General features: G+C 40.2%; 1 protein-coding gene across 1 annotated transcript; it reads right to left on the reverse strand.

Annotated features, from left to right (window-relative positions):
* Positions 1-590: 590 nt before the first annotated feature.
* Positions 591-14,059, reverse strand: LOC121935658 (sulfotransferase family cytosolic 1B member 1-like). Its single transcript, XM_042477428.1, has 8 exons — positions 13,890-14,059; positions 9,217-9,364; positions 6,369-6,497; positions 5,087-5,184; positions 3,975-4,101; positions 1,921-2,015; positions 1,516-1,696; positions 591-957 (listed from the first exon to the last, which is right to left on the reverse strand). Exons 2-8 carry the CDS (start codon positions 9,362-9,364, stop codon positions 845-847), a joined length of 891 nt encoding a protein of 296 aa, XP_042333362.1. The 5' UTR covers positions 13,890-14,059; the 3' UTR covers positions 591-844.
* Between the last annotated feature and the right edge of the window lie 1,209 nt (positions 14,060-15,268).

Raw genomic sequence — 15,268 nt, forward strand, 5'->3', positions numbered from 1 at the left:
GCTCCAGTTTCTCAATGTCCTTTCTGAATTGTGGTGCCCAGAACTGGACATGATATTCCAGTTGGGGCCTGACCAGAGCAGAATATAGTGGCACTATGACTTCCCTTGATCTAGACACTATACTTCTATTGATGCAGCCTAAAATCGCATTGGCCTTGTTAGCTGCCGCATCGCACTGTTGACTCATGTTCAACTTGTGGTCTACTTGGACTCCTAGATCCCTTTCACATGTTATCTCCTTAAGCCAGGTGTCCCCCATCCTATATCTGTGCATTTCATTTTTCTGCCCTAAGTGCAGTACCTTACATTTCTCCCTCTTGAAGTTCATTTTGTTAGCTGTGGCCCAGCTTTCTAGTTGGGTTCACGCACCTCTGTGGACCCTCCGCAGGATTCTGTCACCCCAACATTATGCCTCCTTGCGTTTTCCTTGACCTTATTGTCTTTTTTAAAATCAGAAAAGTTGGATGTGTTTAAGAAGAATAACAGCACAACTTTTTGCACAACAGATGATCGTATTGCTTCTGTCTTCTTAAAAAGTTTTGATGTGGACAGTATGTTTTTGTGCAGCTGGTATCGGAACTCAGCATACGTTCACTTTAAAATCTGTACTTTATGTACATACAATATCTGTAAATTACATACAGTTTTATCATCTTAATTAGTACTACATAACTGTATCATTTGTACTGTCTTATATATGTATTCCACAATCATTCATATGAGGAACTTTTTTCCCCCTCTAATTAAAAGCAGAGACTCTCAAGAGTCCAATGTCTTTACTAAATGATGGACTTTGTATTAAAACTGGAGAACAGTGGCAACTCTGTCGTAGCTACAGGGAGCTTCAGACTTCTGTTCTGAATTGCAGTGTTGTATCTGACATTTGCATCTTATAATCTTCATCAAATGCCTCATTCTGAGCCACAGTAAAGTAATTTTTCCAGTCACCAGCAGTTCCTAGAAGACAGAAGAATATCAGTTTGGATAGTAGTGAAATACAAAATGTAATTGGCAAAAGCCAGTTTTAATCAGGCATTACATTTCGATTATTGTGGGGTGATCTATAAAGGAAAGAGGGAATGAAAAGGACTAGTAGCCATTCTAACACTCTGAAAAATGCATCCTTATGGAGGTTTTACTACTATTCAGATACTTTTCGCAGCTGATAAATTAATAAAGATTCTTTAAAAATCTCTTAAGAGTCAGTGGCGTTTATCACACGGGAGGACTTTCTCCTAATTTCGAATGAAAAGAAAGTGGGGCCAGAATACATTCACGTGAATTTGCTAGTTCAGCAAATTTATGTGAATTTAAACTGCATTCGAACTGACTTCTCATTGCCTGAAAATAGCTTGCCATTGCCCAAATTTGCGTGTGGTAGTCTATCATGCAATAACATTAAAGCCCATGATTGCATTCGGATTGCCATTGGATTATACTTCCAATTTCCCTTGTCTGATGAACTTCTAAGTCAATTCTGTGGAATAATTGTCAGAGATTCATGTAAATCTTTACCTTTGCGCATGAATGGGGAGATTCTGTGATCCATCACTTCAGTAGGAACCATCTTATAATTTGTAGCAGGATTGTCCTTCATCTTGTCAAAGGAGGTGTTGTAGACAATCTGATCCACAGCTTGTTCTGCCAGGTCCTTTCCCAAGAAATGTATGACTTTCTTAATCTCACGCTTTGGATCCTATGGAACACGATATGGAAATGGTGTCAGTATTCCTACAGTCTTCAGACACTCCATAAGTCAATGGCATTTCCTCTAAAGGGCTGGACTAGATGAGCCTTGGTCTCATCCAAGAAAGCATCACACGAGACAGTCCATGCAAAGACCATATATCCACCTATCACATGTCAAATTTCTTTCTTTGGTTGTTTCATTCACAAAATGCCTGCAAGGGTGCCACTTACCTCTTTTATGTCTTCATAAAACAGATATAGCACAGGGTGCTCATTCCTCTTATTCCACCAGCTTTTCACATGACTGTACCAGGACCCAAAAGCCGCTAAATTTTGAGAGGGATAAACAGATACTCAGAAGTGAAAGGATGGTAGAAAGTTTTTGGGTAAAAATAGCTGTAAAGTTCACATTTGTTTCATTATGCAGCAACGTTAGCTTTCTATGAGCCTGAATTACCTGCAATCCGCACTGCTATCAGCTATCATGCCCTGAAGTCACCCCAGATCAATATTTGGCACAGCAGCAATGGCTGCTTATTCATAAATCAGTCTGGGCTAATTTCTGTGCATACTGTCAGCGTGCGCATGACCAATTCAGCCTTTAAAAGCAGCTGCATCTGCACTGCAGAAATAATCTGGTTCGACACTACTTTATCTGCCCTGACTCAGTGCTATGGAATTCTAGGAATGGTAGTTGATTGGTACCACAACCAATTACCATTCCCAGAATTACACAGCACAGAGTCAAGGCAGTTATAGTGGTGTAGAACCGGATTATTTCTGCAGTGTGGATGAGGAGAGCATTGCAGAAATCAGGGTGAAAATTTGAGCTGCTAAAGGTTGAAATGGTTATTCACAAAGTACCAAATTCTTGGATAACTATTTGTTGCTGTATGAAAACTGTGGATCTAAGGGCCCAAACAGACAAGCCAAAATAAAGCTGCTTTGGGTCACTTTGGAGATATGTTGTTTAAATGCATCTTAAGAGGCAAGAAGCTGCGCCAAAGCTGTGCTCCAGTCCTTAGGATTGAAGCATGGCTTTGGCACGGCTTCCGGCCTCTTAGGATGCATGCATCATTTAAACAGCACACCTCCAAAGTGACCCAAACCACCTTTATTTGGGTCTGTCTGTTCAGGCCCTAAATCACATCTAAATAGTTCTGAATTACATCTGAATTAATATGTGTAATCCACACAGGCTGGACCTAGATAATTAATATTTACATGATGACAGGTGTAATATAAAATCAGAGCCTCCTTCGTCTTCATCAAATTATATATTTCAAACAAATATATATCTCTGATATAATAAAGAATGATTTTTAAAAAACCTTATCTAGTGATGGAGACATCAGGCTTGCCCTTCTTTGTATATTTTTTGTGTGCTGCAGATTTTCTAAACAGAGCATCTGAATTAAAATGTAATTATTTTTAAGTGCAGAACTGCTTCTGGAAGTGGAAACTAACATTTCTTAGGGTGAAACAATACATTGCATAAACTATGTGATTTGCCATTAATGCAAGATTTTTCTCTCACAAACAGCCAGCCTGATCCAGATCAGGACCTTTGTAGAGGACTTTAACTCCCTATTTGGTCCCAGCCTGGATTACCCCTACAAATCTGGCTCTTTTCCTGGGGACAAGACTTCCTTTTCACCTCATATAATGTCATTTAGCCATCAGTGACATCATAAATGCTAGCCATCCAGTCCTATGCACAGCTAGCTTTGCCTGAAATTTGGAGACTTTTTCTCATTCAGAGCTTAACCTGAGAAAGAAAAGATTCATTTGGATTTAAACTCAGCGGACCATTTCCACTTCAGCCTCACTGCTCCAAAACAATATGTCTACTTTCAACCTCTTTAAATGTGATAAACATCCATGTTCAATTCATATACACCTTATACACAGAGCTTGAAGGTAATTGTATACAGTATTAGTAATAATTATGTGCATGAAACAAAGTTTGAATATATTGAACCATCAGAAAGCAAAGACGTCACTATGAAAAATGTTTTGTTTTTGGAACATTTCGGATTTCAGGATTCCAGAAAAGGGAGATTCAACAGGTATCAACCAGACACATAGCTTCCTATTAAGTCTGCAAAGAGAAACCGTCTTTATTTACTGAATAAAAGGGGGAAAAACTACCTGCAATTTTAATTGGGAAGCTGTCTCTTTCTCCACAATAATCATCTACTGTCTTGTAATCTCATCACTTTATGTTTCCTGAAAGAACAGAAACCTCAGATTGCCTGCAGTAGCAAATAGATGGCCAAACTTACTTCGTCCTGCCATGAATTTCTTCAGATAATCATCCCAGCTGCCAGGTTCTGGGTGCAGCTTGTTCATCAGGTCAAAGTGGTAAAAAGATACAGCAACATCTTTTGCATTGCGAGCCAAGTATATCATCTTCAGTGGAAGGAATGGAAAAAAAGATTATCCAAATTGTACTGCTAGTTTTTCTAGATTAATCTAGACAAGCAAAAAATTAACTCATATTTTGACAGTAGGATGCACTCATGATTTTGCTAACAATCAATAAACCCTTCCTGATTTTGGGAGTGCAATTAAGAGAAATTAAGAAGATTTTGAGATCTTGTCTGTGGAAATCTCTCTTGGAAATGTCTTTTTTACTGTCAAATCAAGCAGTACATGAGAATACTATGCTGTTGGCCAAGATCCTACATTGGGAGACGTATCACAAAGTTCTGCACATGTAGAACAATGATACATCTCCACCTTCCCCACTCTAGATCAGCTTCTTCCTCCAGGAGAACCCCTCCAAAGCCTTTAATGGCTGGTGGAGAGTGAGTTGCATCAGAAGAGCATCTGGTCTACACTTATAGCCAGATGCAGAATGATGGCATCACCTTCTAGATCTAGAACCTCTGGAAGACACCTAGGAGGTCCTGATTCTGGCTATAAAGACATAGCCAGATGCTTCAATGTCCCTGTTTTCCATCAGTCATTAAAAGTCCTTAGGGAGGACTCATGGAGGAGTCTGTTGATTTCTTTCCCCCACCCACCCATTGCCCAGAAAGGTACTCCTACATCCAATTAAATGTTTTGTTATTGATATCAACAAGAACATGGAACATGGCAATGAGTCATGCTAGTCAGAGCCAGACATCCTGAGGCTTTTATATATTAGTGTATTGTAAGGGTCAACAATTAATAACCACTACAACACAGTCTGAGTAGCACCTCTTAGTCCTTCACTTGCCAACCCCAGAAGGAAAAGAAGGATGTGACTACCAGAATGGGTTATAATGGGTTTTGAAAACAGAATGGCTAGGGGAGTTGAGATCCGACAAACCTCCCCCTTTCCTTGTCAAAGTGGCTCTGCAGCAAAACTATTTGCTGACCATTTTTTAATGCTTCCCAAGGTGTTTACCTTGCAGCCATTTTCCCAGAAGGACTTGGGAAGAAGTTGGACTGGGAGATGAGTCTTCACCACTCGAGGAGATGGCATTTGAGCTAGTTGTTCTGTACCTGGTGAGCCAAAAGGGTGGTTACTAGATAAGGCATATAGCCAACATGGAAAAATAATTGTAAGCACATGAACAGTTGGTTTTGAACTGGGGGAGGATAAGGTGTGATTCTCATTCCTGTGTGCTATCACTATCCAGCTCTGTTATTCTGCTCTGCCCAGAGAACAGAACTGCAGGGTCTGTGAAACATCACCCAAGGAAAAGCAACCTTCTACCATAAGGCCAGAGCAGCTCAGATGTTCCTGTTCATAAGCCTCTCTATCTGTCTGTCCATCTCAAATATTCACACACTATCCAGCTGGCAGTTGCCTTCTGTTGTTGTATGCCTTCCGGCTGTTTTCAATTTATGGTGACCATAAATGAAGCTCTAATAAGAAGAATATCAACTCATTTGAGATGTAGTGCTCAAGAAGATTGCTGAGGATACTGTGGACAGCCAAAAAAACAAAACAAATGTGTCCTTGATCAGATCAAGCCTGAAATTTCCTTGAAAGCCAAGATTATCAAATTGAGGCTGTCATACTTTGGCCACATCATGAGAAGGCACAATTCATTAAAAAAAAGGCACAAATGCTAGGAAAGGTCAAGGGTATTAGAAAGAGAGGAAGACCATATGCCAGATGAATAAACTCAATCTGATGTAAATAGTGTCTTGAGTGGCTTGGGGTAGGATGACATCTTTTCAGGATGGGATATTTGACTCTGGACTAAAGATTCTACTCCCCCCCCCATGTTTTAGGTACCAGAAGGATCTAGAAAGAATGCCTGTAATTTCTGACTTTAGTGGCAAAACTTGTTGATGGGGGAGACCTTGCTTTCATGTCCTCGGCCCTTAAGACAGGAAAGAGGAGGTAAGAAAAAGAGAACTTTGATCCTCTGCCGGGGATCAAATCAGCCTGGTGCTGCCTCTTGTTCCTCTGCCTGGCCATGTTAATAATAATAATAATAATAATAATAATAATAATAATAATAATAATAATAAATTGTTTATTTATAAAGCGCTTTTCCCAGGATCAAAGCTGTGTACAGTATAGAGGTAAATACAATACAAAACAAATGACATATTAAAAATACACATCAATACCCATTAATTCCACAAAATTGGCTTATTCTTATGTTAATAATTATCAGCTCACCCTTGATCTCTGAAATGCATGTTTTACCAATAATAGATCTAAGTTGTACCTGCTGGCATATTCCCTGGGGCAGCAAATTCTAGCATAGGCACTTTATTGAAAATGGCATCCCGTTTGCATTTGTCAGGGTCACCATCATGCAAAATCATGTCCACAATTTCACTCATCCAAGTTGTGCCTGCAAAGAAAAGAGCAAACCTTGTTGTTTAAAAAAATAACAACCTTCCAGACATCCCAGATGTTCAACTGGATCCAGATGAGCTGTTTTAAAGTGGTAACCTCTGGAACTCTGAGGTGGTTTGAATGGTGAAGGAACAGGTTTTGTGGAACTACAAGAGTGTTTAGGGAAAGGAGGGGATGAAACAAATGCAGTGCTTTTGGAAGAGGTGAGAGCATAGTTTTAAAGTGAGCAACAGGGAGATCCAGAATGCAAGATGGTGCAGAACAGAACTGTTTCTTTTTGGACTACAGCCCCAGAATCCTAGAGTTATAGTTCAAAAAGTAACTTTTCTAGACACATGACACAATTATAGTACTCTGATTCCACTTTAATTGTCATGGCTACATCCTATGCCAGTGATGGTGAACCTTTTGGAGGCCGAGTGCCAAACTACAACCCCAAACCCACTTATTTATTACAAAGTGCTGTGTCCCTCTGGCTTTCTAGTAACAAACTCTGGCAAACTCTGTGCTGTGGCGACGGCACATGTGCCCACAGAGAGGGCTCTGAGTGCCACCTCTGGCACGTGTGCCATAGGTTCGCCATCACTGTCCTGTGCAATCCTGGCTTTTGTAGTTTGTGGAGGCACTAGAAGTCTCTGGCTGAGAATTCTAAATATCTCTGGCTAAACTGCAGACCCAAGATTTCATAGGATGTTGTCATGGTAGTTAAAGGAGATGCATAGCACTATAATGGTGTAATGTGAAAGGGCCCAAGGAAAATTACGTGTGATAAGGTTACTTATTATTATTATTATTATTATTATTATTATTATTATTATTAACCTTTATTTATAAAGCGCTGTAAATTTACACAGCGCTGTACATACAGTCTTTTTAATTGGACGGCAGAAAGTACACTTTTTAATTGGAGGCAGAAAGTACCCTGACAGTATCTTAGGTCAGTTTGACATCACTTTAACTACCAGGGCTCAATGCTACGGGACTTTGAGATTTTATGTATGTATGTATATATGTATGTATGTATGTATTTATTTTGAGATATTTCGCCTTCTCTATCAGAGAGCTCTGGTGCCACACTGAACAGCAAATCTCAGGATTCCATAGGATGGAGCCGTGACAGTTAAAGCAGTGTCAAACTGATTATTTCTGCCATGCAGTTTAGACGTTGGTCAGAAAATGGCCTAATAACAAAGCCAATTGAAGAATTGTACCAAAAAACATGTAAGGAATGAACAAAGGAAAGCAACAGAATGGGATTTAGGTGCCTTTTTGGCTGGCCTAATAACAGTATGACCACAGGACAGACTTTGAAATTTGTCTTATGGGTCAACACAGCTCTCCTTGCATTTCTTTTCTGGATTTAGAAACTCAAATAGTGATGGCATGGCCTGTCGAGAAATACAGACCAGAAAATAGCTATGTGGCTTAGAAGAGCAAAGAAAACAGGAGTTCAGAGCAAATAATATCCACTTTAGTCGACCTGAGTGTGCTGGAAACTCTGTGCCTCTTCCAAAACAAGAAAAGGAGACAGAGAAAGAAGGGAGGGTTGTTTTTTCAAACAGAAAATATGAAGGTGGGCAAACAATCCTTGAGGCAGTTTTTTTTTATCCCTCTTCTTAGAATTTGGTCATTAAAAACAACTCCTTTCAAGATGGATTTCCAGAAAGAGTGCAGAAAGGAAATAAAGGGTGGAAATGGCTTTTTTCTCTTCTCATGCCTGGTGTGAGAGGACAGAAGGAAGTGGGTGTTTTGCATTGGCATCTCTAGCTACTTTGTTGTTGCATGCCTTCGTTTCTGACTTATGGCAGCCCTAAGGCAAACCTATCTCAGGGTTTTCTTGCCCAGATTTGTTCAGAGGTATTTTGCTTTTGACTTCCTTTGAAGCTGAGAGAATGTGACTTGCCCAAGGTCTCCCAGTGGGTTTCCATGGCTGAGCAGGGATTCAAACCGTGATCTCCAGAGTGATAGTCCAACGCTCAAGCCACTGAACCACAATGGCTCTCTTCTAGCCTCATGCAGGTCCAAATAAGAGATGCTCTGTAGAAATACTAGTTATCTTAACTAATCTTACCTGTTACCTGATCCTGTTACTTTGCTTTTAGAAATACTGAGACAATATTTTGGTTTGTAATTTTTTTAAAAGTTATAAAACAATTAACAAACCCAACTTGCTTATAATGGTTTCAGCACAACAGGAATGCTAAAATCAAAATAAAATACTGCTTGGTGGGTGTTTCTGCAAGACCTGCAGTTTGCAACCGTTAACGGGAAAGAATTAAGAAAACCAGGAGACATTAAGCCCACAAGTAAAGGTACTTGTAGAAAGCTCTGGATGTGCAGTTCTGGTTTTGCTCTTTATAATGCACTTGAATGGCCAAAATGAATGCTGTTGATATGTCTTTTCTGAAGACCTTTTTTCTCTTGCAAAATGTTGGCTTTCCTGCGAAATACAGAATTTAGTGCAAGAGTACAGCCATCAAAGTCAACATGACTTATTTTAACTGTGACTGATATCTAGTTCCAAACCATAGACTATTTAAAGGATAAAGAATTTGAATCAAATGTGCATTTCTTGGCCTGTAATGCAGAACTGAAGTGTAATCCCTAACCAGCGGTGATCCCACTGTTAGATAAAGTGAGATGACCACTTCAGACGGCAGGTTTGGGGCATCATTAAAAGGGAAACTGATTGGTTCCTGACCCTGAGAACTCACCAGATTTTGGAAATGTGGATATCACAATATCATCAGGCCTACTCTGGAAATTCTCGATCCTGTCCCAATCAAAGGAGAATGCGCAGACCATCGGAACACCATGGACCATCTGCCAGTCTTGCCGAAGGTAATTCTCTCGGGTGGCCATCTTTGGGGGAAATGCAAAATGAGGGAAGATGAGTGCTACCTGCAAGACTATTAATTATATTAATGTTGTGTGCCTTCAAGTCATTTCTGATTTATGATGATCCTAAGGAAAAGCTATCAGAGTTTTCTTGGCAAGATATGTTCAGAGGGAATTTGTCTTTGGCTTCTGCTGTGGCTGAGAGAATTGACTTGCAGAAGGTCACACAGTCAACCCTGGTCTCCAGAATCACATAGTCCAACACTCAAACATTACACCATGCCAGCTGGAATAAGAGAGAGAAATATTTTGTATTTTTGATGTCTTGTTTTGTAATCCGCCTTGATTCCGCAAGGAAAAGGCGGAATATAAATTATTATTATTATTATTATTATTATTATTATTATTATTATTATTATACAGATACAGCTTGATACCATCCAATGCTTTGACTGGTTTGTACTATTCACCAGAATGAATACATGGCCAATTAATCCATTATAAGACTGCACCACCACCAAGCCAACTAAGGAACATGTAGGTAAACATTAACAGGAGTTTATCATATGAAGGAGATCAGGAGTTTATCCCGTGAACATCCTGGAAAAATCGTGTAATTACACATAACGATTTCACACAACGTTGCACAAAAACCACCATTAAAATGGTTACACTAAGAAGCATTAATGCACATCTTTTCACTTTCAGGATTTCAGCAACAATGCATTTCCGATATCACTTTATTTGTGCATTTGTGTGTGATAATCATTCATGCAATCACTCACCATTTTCGCTTTATTTGCGTGATGCTTTAAATGCACTTTAACCTCTCTTTAATGTTAAAATTAGCCCCAGTGTGATAAACTCCATAGACCACTTTGTTAACTTACTGTTTCGATCATTTTAAAATACAGGAAATTTTTCACAAGATAGCCTGTGACTTTCCACATTTTCTTCCACTACCCATGAAGTTGATTCAAATGTTGCATTTTTAAAAGGCAGTTTTCACCCAAAGCACAGTTTCTTAAAAAGCTAGGATGTCATAAAGCAGCATGTTTTTGCAAACCTCCTAGTAAGTGCCCTGTACCAGTGCCATTCAACTGGTGGTCTGTGTATCAGCACCAGTCTGTACGATTCATTGGCTGTTTGTCAGTCCCGTTCATTGGCTGTTTGTTTATCGAGAGTAAACAAGAAAGAGTTATAAGCAATGGGTGCAAATATATTACTGATTCCTGGCAAAGCAAGGGGAAAGATTCCTGGTTCCCCATATCACATCTTCACTCACATAAGCACCTTAATGCCTATGTCTATACATGTAACAAATCAACATTTGTATTGAATTTTGGCCTAAAGAAAACATACATTGTGCCTTTAATGGTTGTATAGAAGAGGGAATTTCGGTGTCATGTGTTAACTGGTCACTTGACAAGAAACACCTACTGAAATTTCTTGTGGGCAGGTCTAGAATGGATCCCCCACAAAAATGGAGGTCCAACTGTATAGACGTTTATTATTAAATATGTGAGATTTGCAAATATATGACATAAACAATGGAAAATTTGGTTAGATTAACCCAGTTGAACCTGAACCAGGAGCTAGCATGCTTCATATACGCAGAACCAGGAAACTGAGATAGACACTGGTGAAAACAGAGAAGCTATACAGTGGGCCCTTGGTATCCACTCAGGTTTGGTTCCAGGATCCCCCATGGATACCAAAATCTGTCAACGCTCAAGCCTCAATAAATACAATGGCACAATAAAATGATGTCCCTTTTATAAAATGGCAAAATCATGTTTGCTTTTTGGAATTTATATATTTTTAAAATATTTTCAAACCAAGGATGCTTGAATTTGTGGATAAAAAAATCCATGGATATGGAGGGCTGACTGTAGTTGCTAAATGATGGAATTCAGAGGGTACTAGGGAGGAGCTGGAGGCCTGGATGCAGTGAGGCTGACTGATGGAGTTGTAGGAGGGTTCCATGTAAGGTGTTTCTTGTACAATGGCCCTGGACTGGTTCCTGTGATTTCATGGCAGTTGTACATGACATGGTTAACATCCTCTGATCAGTTTTACCTCTACTTGTCCTATGCATTTCTTAACAAGGACCCTTTCATATTACACAATTATAGCACTATGATTTCGCCCACCATAGCACATTTTAGCATCCCGGAATTTGCAGTTTATCGGTTTAGTTAAAATTTGCAGCCGGAAAGCTCTACTGCCTTCCCAAACTACAAACTCCAGGTTTCCATAGTATGTTGCTGCTGCAATTAAAGTAGTCTTATAATTGTGGAATGTGAAAGGTCCCTTTATTTTTTCTTTGCTTTGTTGTTCTAGGAATGTCCAACACTGCCTCTATGGGTGCATCTGCACACACAGTTTGACATGCCTCTCGGCATGCCATCTTCCATTCTCCTTCTCAAGAGAGACAGTCATAAAAGTATGCCTTTTGTCAAACTGAATTTTACAGCGCAACAAAGGCATATTTTTATTATGCTTATGCATAATAACTTATGCTGCCCATGTCTGTTTGTTGTTGTTGCTGTTGTTAACTGCCCTCGGGTCGATCTCAACCCATGGCAATCCTGTGGATGAGACATCTCCAAGACTCCCTGTCTTCTACTACTCTGCTTAGTTCTTGTATATACCTGTGACTTCCTTACTAGAGTCCATCCATCTAGCATCCAGACTTCCTCTCTTTCTCCACCTTTCCTAGCATTATTGTTTTTTCCAGTGAGTCGTGCTTTCTCATCATGTGTCTGAAGTATGACAGTCTCAGTCTGGTCATCTTGGCTTCCAGGGAGATTTCTGCCTTGTTCTGCTCCAGGACCCATTTATTTGTCTTTTCGGCTGTCCACAGGATCCTCAGCACTCTTCTCCAGCAGCACATCTCAAATGAATTGATCTTCTTCCATTATATTTTTTCACTCTCCAGCGCTCACATCCATACATGGTAATGGGGAATACAATGGCTTGCATGATTCTAACCTAGCTGCAGTCTCCATTTCTATCCACCAGTGTAGATCCCAGGCATGTAACCTCTTTTACTATTTCTAATTCTTCATTATATAGGTTGAATTTGTGCAGATGCTCCGTGGTTATTATTTTTGTTTTCTTTATATTCAACCGCAAGCCTGCTTTTGCACTTTCTTCCTTGATCTTCCTTAATAGTTGTGCCAGGTCTGCGAGCTTTTCTGCTAGTATTATGGTATCATTTGTTTGTACTTGTTTTTAAAGGAGGGAGTGGTTGCGTTTAAACTAAAGAAGGAATCGTTCTTTTCCTCACCCACAAAATTATATCTAAGATCACTAGCAAAATGATCTCTAAGACCACTAGCAAGGTGAGCAAAATGAAATAAATAAATCAACAAAACAAACAAGCCAATGGAGCCCATGTGTGGAAAGTCCATTGCCATTCTAAATGATAGTTCAGAAAGTATTCTCTCTGGAAGCACTAGAGCAAGTCTGCACAACATAAGGACCCCCCAAAGGATTTTGGGTGGTCTGTACAGATGTAGAATGATGTCAGTGCTCCTCCACCACTCAGTCTCCTCCTCAGGAGAGGGCCATGTAGAGAAGGAGGAGAAGAAAGGGCAAATCCTCACCCTGCAAGGCTGCTTTGCTGCATGGCCTCCTCCTGAGGAGATGGATATGCGGAGGAGGAGGAGGTCAGGAAAACACTTGCCCTGCAAGGCTCCTCCACTGCTTGGCTTTCTCCTGAGGCTCTTCCATCACTTGGCCTTCTTCCAAGGAGATGTCCAGGCGGAGGAGGAGAAGGACAGGCATGGCTCTTCTGCCACTTGGCTTTCTCCTAAGGAGAGGGCTGGGCAGAGGAGAAGGAGGGTGGAATTAATATTAATTAGTTATGATTAATATTAATTAATATTATGAATGAATTAATATTTAATTAAAACCTATCTGCGGCCCGAAGAAGTTTAGCCTATTTTAATTTTGGCCCCTACCTAGTGCCAAGTTGTGCCAATCTGCACTAGAGGAATGAGAGCCAGAGAGATTCGAGAAAACCAGGAAGCAAACTTAAAGATGCACACATACAGAAACTACCACCATCTCATCAGAGCCAGCTCAGAATGTCCTGTCCCTCTTTTCTCCATCTTTGAGAGGCCTCTGCTCACTTCCTAGCAATCCATCGAGAAATAATCAAGATTTCAGGGATTCAACTGTAGCTGAGAGATTTTCTGCTCAAGCTAAGTAGAGATGCCAGTTTCCCCTGTGCTTGAATTTTGTTCCAGATTTCATGTCAGACTCCGACCTCAACCTGAAGCATCATTCGTTTTGTGGGCTGGCCCCCAGCCTCAACAGGATCATAGGAGAAGCCTCTGCCAAAGTGAGCTTTGGCCTGTGAAAGCGTAGGCCAAACAAAACTTGTTAAAGGGCTGTAACTCTTCTGTTGCCTTTGCGCCAACAGACTCACGCAGCAAGAGTTAGGCGAAAACTGCAGATCTGTCCAATTACTGGTGAGAACAGACACTACTTTTCCAAAAGCAACATTGTTTAAATGGATAAAAGGGAAACCGAGGCTTACCTTTCACAATTTAGTGGCGGAAACAGAGAATTGTCAAGAGGGCTGTGTGATCTCCAAAGGGATATAAACAAGAGAGAGCCTGGAGCAATTTTTTTTCCAGTGAAGGAAAAGTAGAAATTCACAGCCAAAGAAACTGAAAGTCCCAGTTCCCTGAACTGTGTGGATACAATGGGAGGAGCTGCATCAAATCTGGGCAGAGAGCCAGAGAGCAAAGAATGTCCTGAACTGAGTGGCTAGGAATAATCTTTTTTTCTTCTTCTTGCTTTCTTTCTGCAATGGAATTCAATGGAAGAAAGAACCAGAGGTGGTGTATAAAACCTTTTGCTTGGCCTTTTTGAAATGCTCTGCCCTTCTTTCCTCCTGGGTTTGAAAAAAGAAAGGAATGCTGTATGTTTTCTTATACGTTCTTTCTCTTGGCTTATATTTCCCAAAGTGTAGCCAGGTAGGGTTGCTACCCTTAATCCTAGTATAAATATATATTTTCATTAAACTTTACCTAGCCTGGAAATACGTGATTATCAATCTGATTGCTTGCGTGTTTGTCTGCCACCAACTCTATACAGGATGGTCTTTAACACCTTGGCACCTTCAAAATCAAAATGGCACCCAACCATATCTGATGGCAAAATCTTCCATCATGACACTTCTACATGTCCACACACATAGAACCACAGAAGCAAGAAAATCTTGATCCCCAGACACCTGTTGGATTCACCATTCGGCTATCAACTATTCATCAGCATTTAATGTGTATACATTAGAAATTGTTTTCCTCTATCCTATAAAAAGCCTTCTTTATTCCACTATGCTACTGATAAAAACATACAAGCAGGCCCCACGGCTTTGCTCTGTTCCACAGGCAGGCAATTCTAACCAAGAATGACATGCATGTTAGGTTCCCTTTCTCAACAAACTAATCATAGGCCCCATACAGACAGGCCAAAATAAAGCTGCTTCAGGTCATTTTGGTGGTATGCTGTTTAAATGATGCATGCATATCAAGAGTCCAGAAGCTGTGCCAAAGCCATGATCCAGTCCTAAGAACTGGAGCACAGCTTTGGCGCAGCTTCTGGAATCTTAGTGCACATGCATCATTTAAACAGCATACCTTCAAAGTGACCCGAAGCAGTTTTACTTTGGCCTGTCTGTATAGGGCCATAGAATCATAGAGTTGGAACTAAGATGGATTTGTTGATTTTGTTTTTTAAGTATTCAGAGGATTGTGGCAAAATAGTTACAAACAATAAACATGGCTCTGTGTCACTGTCTGAAAACAATTTACATCAGCAGAAGATCTTAATCTGAATAAAGTTAATCACAAGAGACCTTTGAATTTAATCCGCTCAGACTTGTCCAGAGGTCCCTGTGAGATGACAGTG

The sequence above is a fragment of the Sceloporus undulatus genome, chromosome 6, assembly GCF_019175285.1.
Source record: "Sceloporus undulatus isolate JIND9_A2432 ecotype Alabama chromosome 6, SceUnd_v1.1, whole genome shotgun sequence".
NCBI classification, from domain to species: domain Eukaryota; kingdom Metazoa; phylum Chordata; class Lepidosauria; order Squamata; family Phrynosomatidae; genus Sceloporus; species Sceloporus undulatus.

Coding starts and splice junctions, on each gene's coding strand:
- LOC121935658 (XM_042477428.1), bottom strand. CDS start 9,364: ATGGCCACCCGAGAGAATTACCTTCGGCAAGACTGGCAGATGGTCCAT. Junction 6,498..9,216: donor ATCCACATTTCCAAAATCTG/GTGAGTTCTCAG, acceptor TTTTCTTTGCAG/GCACAACTTGGATGAGTGAA. Junction 5,185..6,368: donor CCCAGGGAATATGCCAGCAG/GTACAACTTAGA, acceptor TTGGCTCACCAG/GTACAGAACAACTAGCTCAA.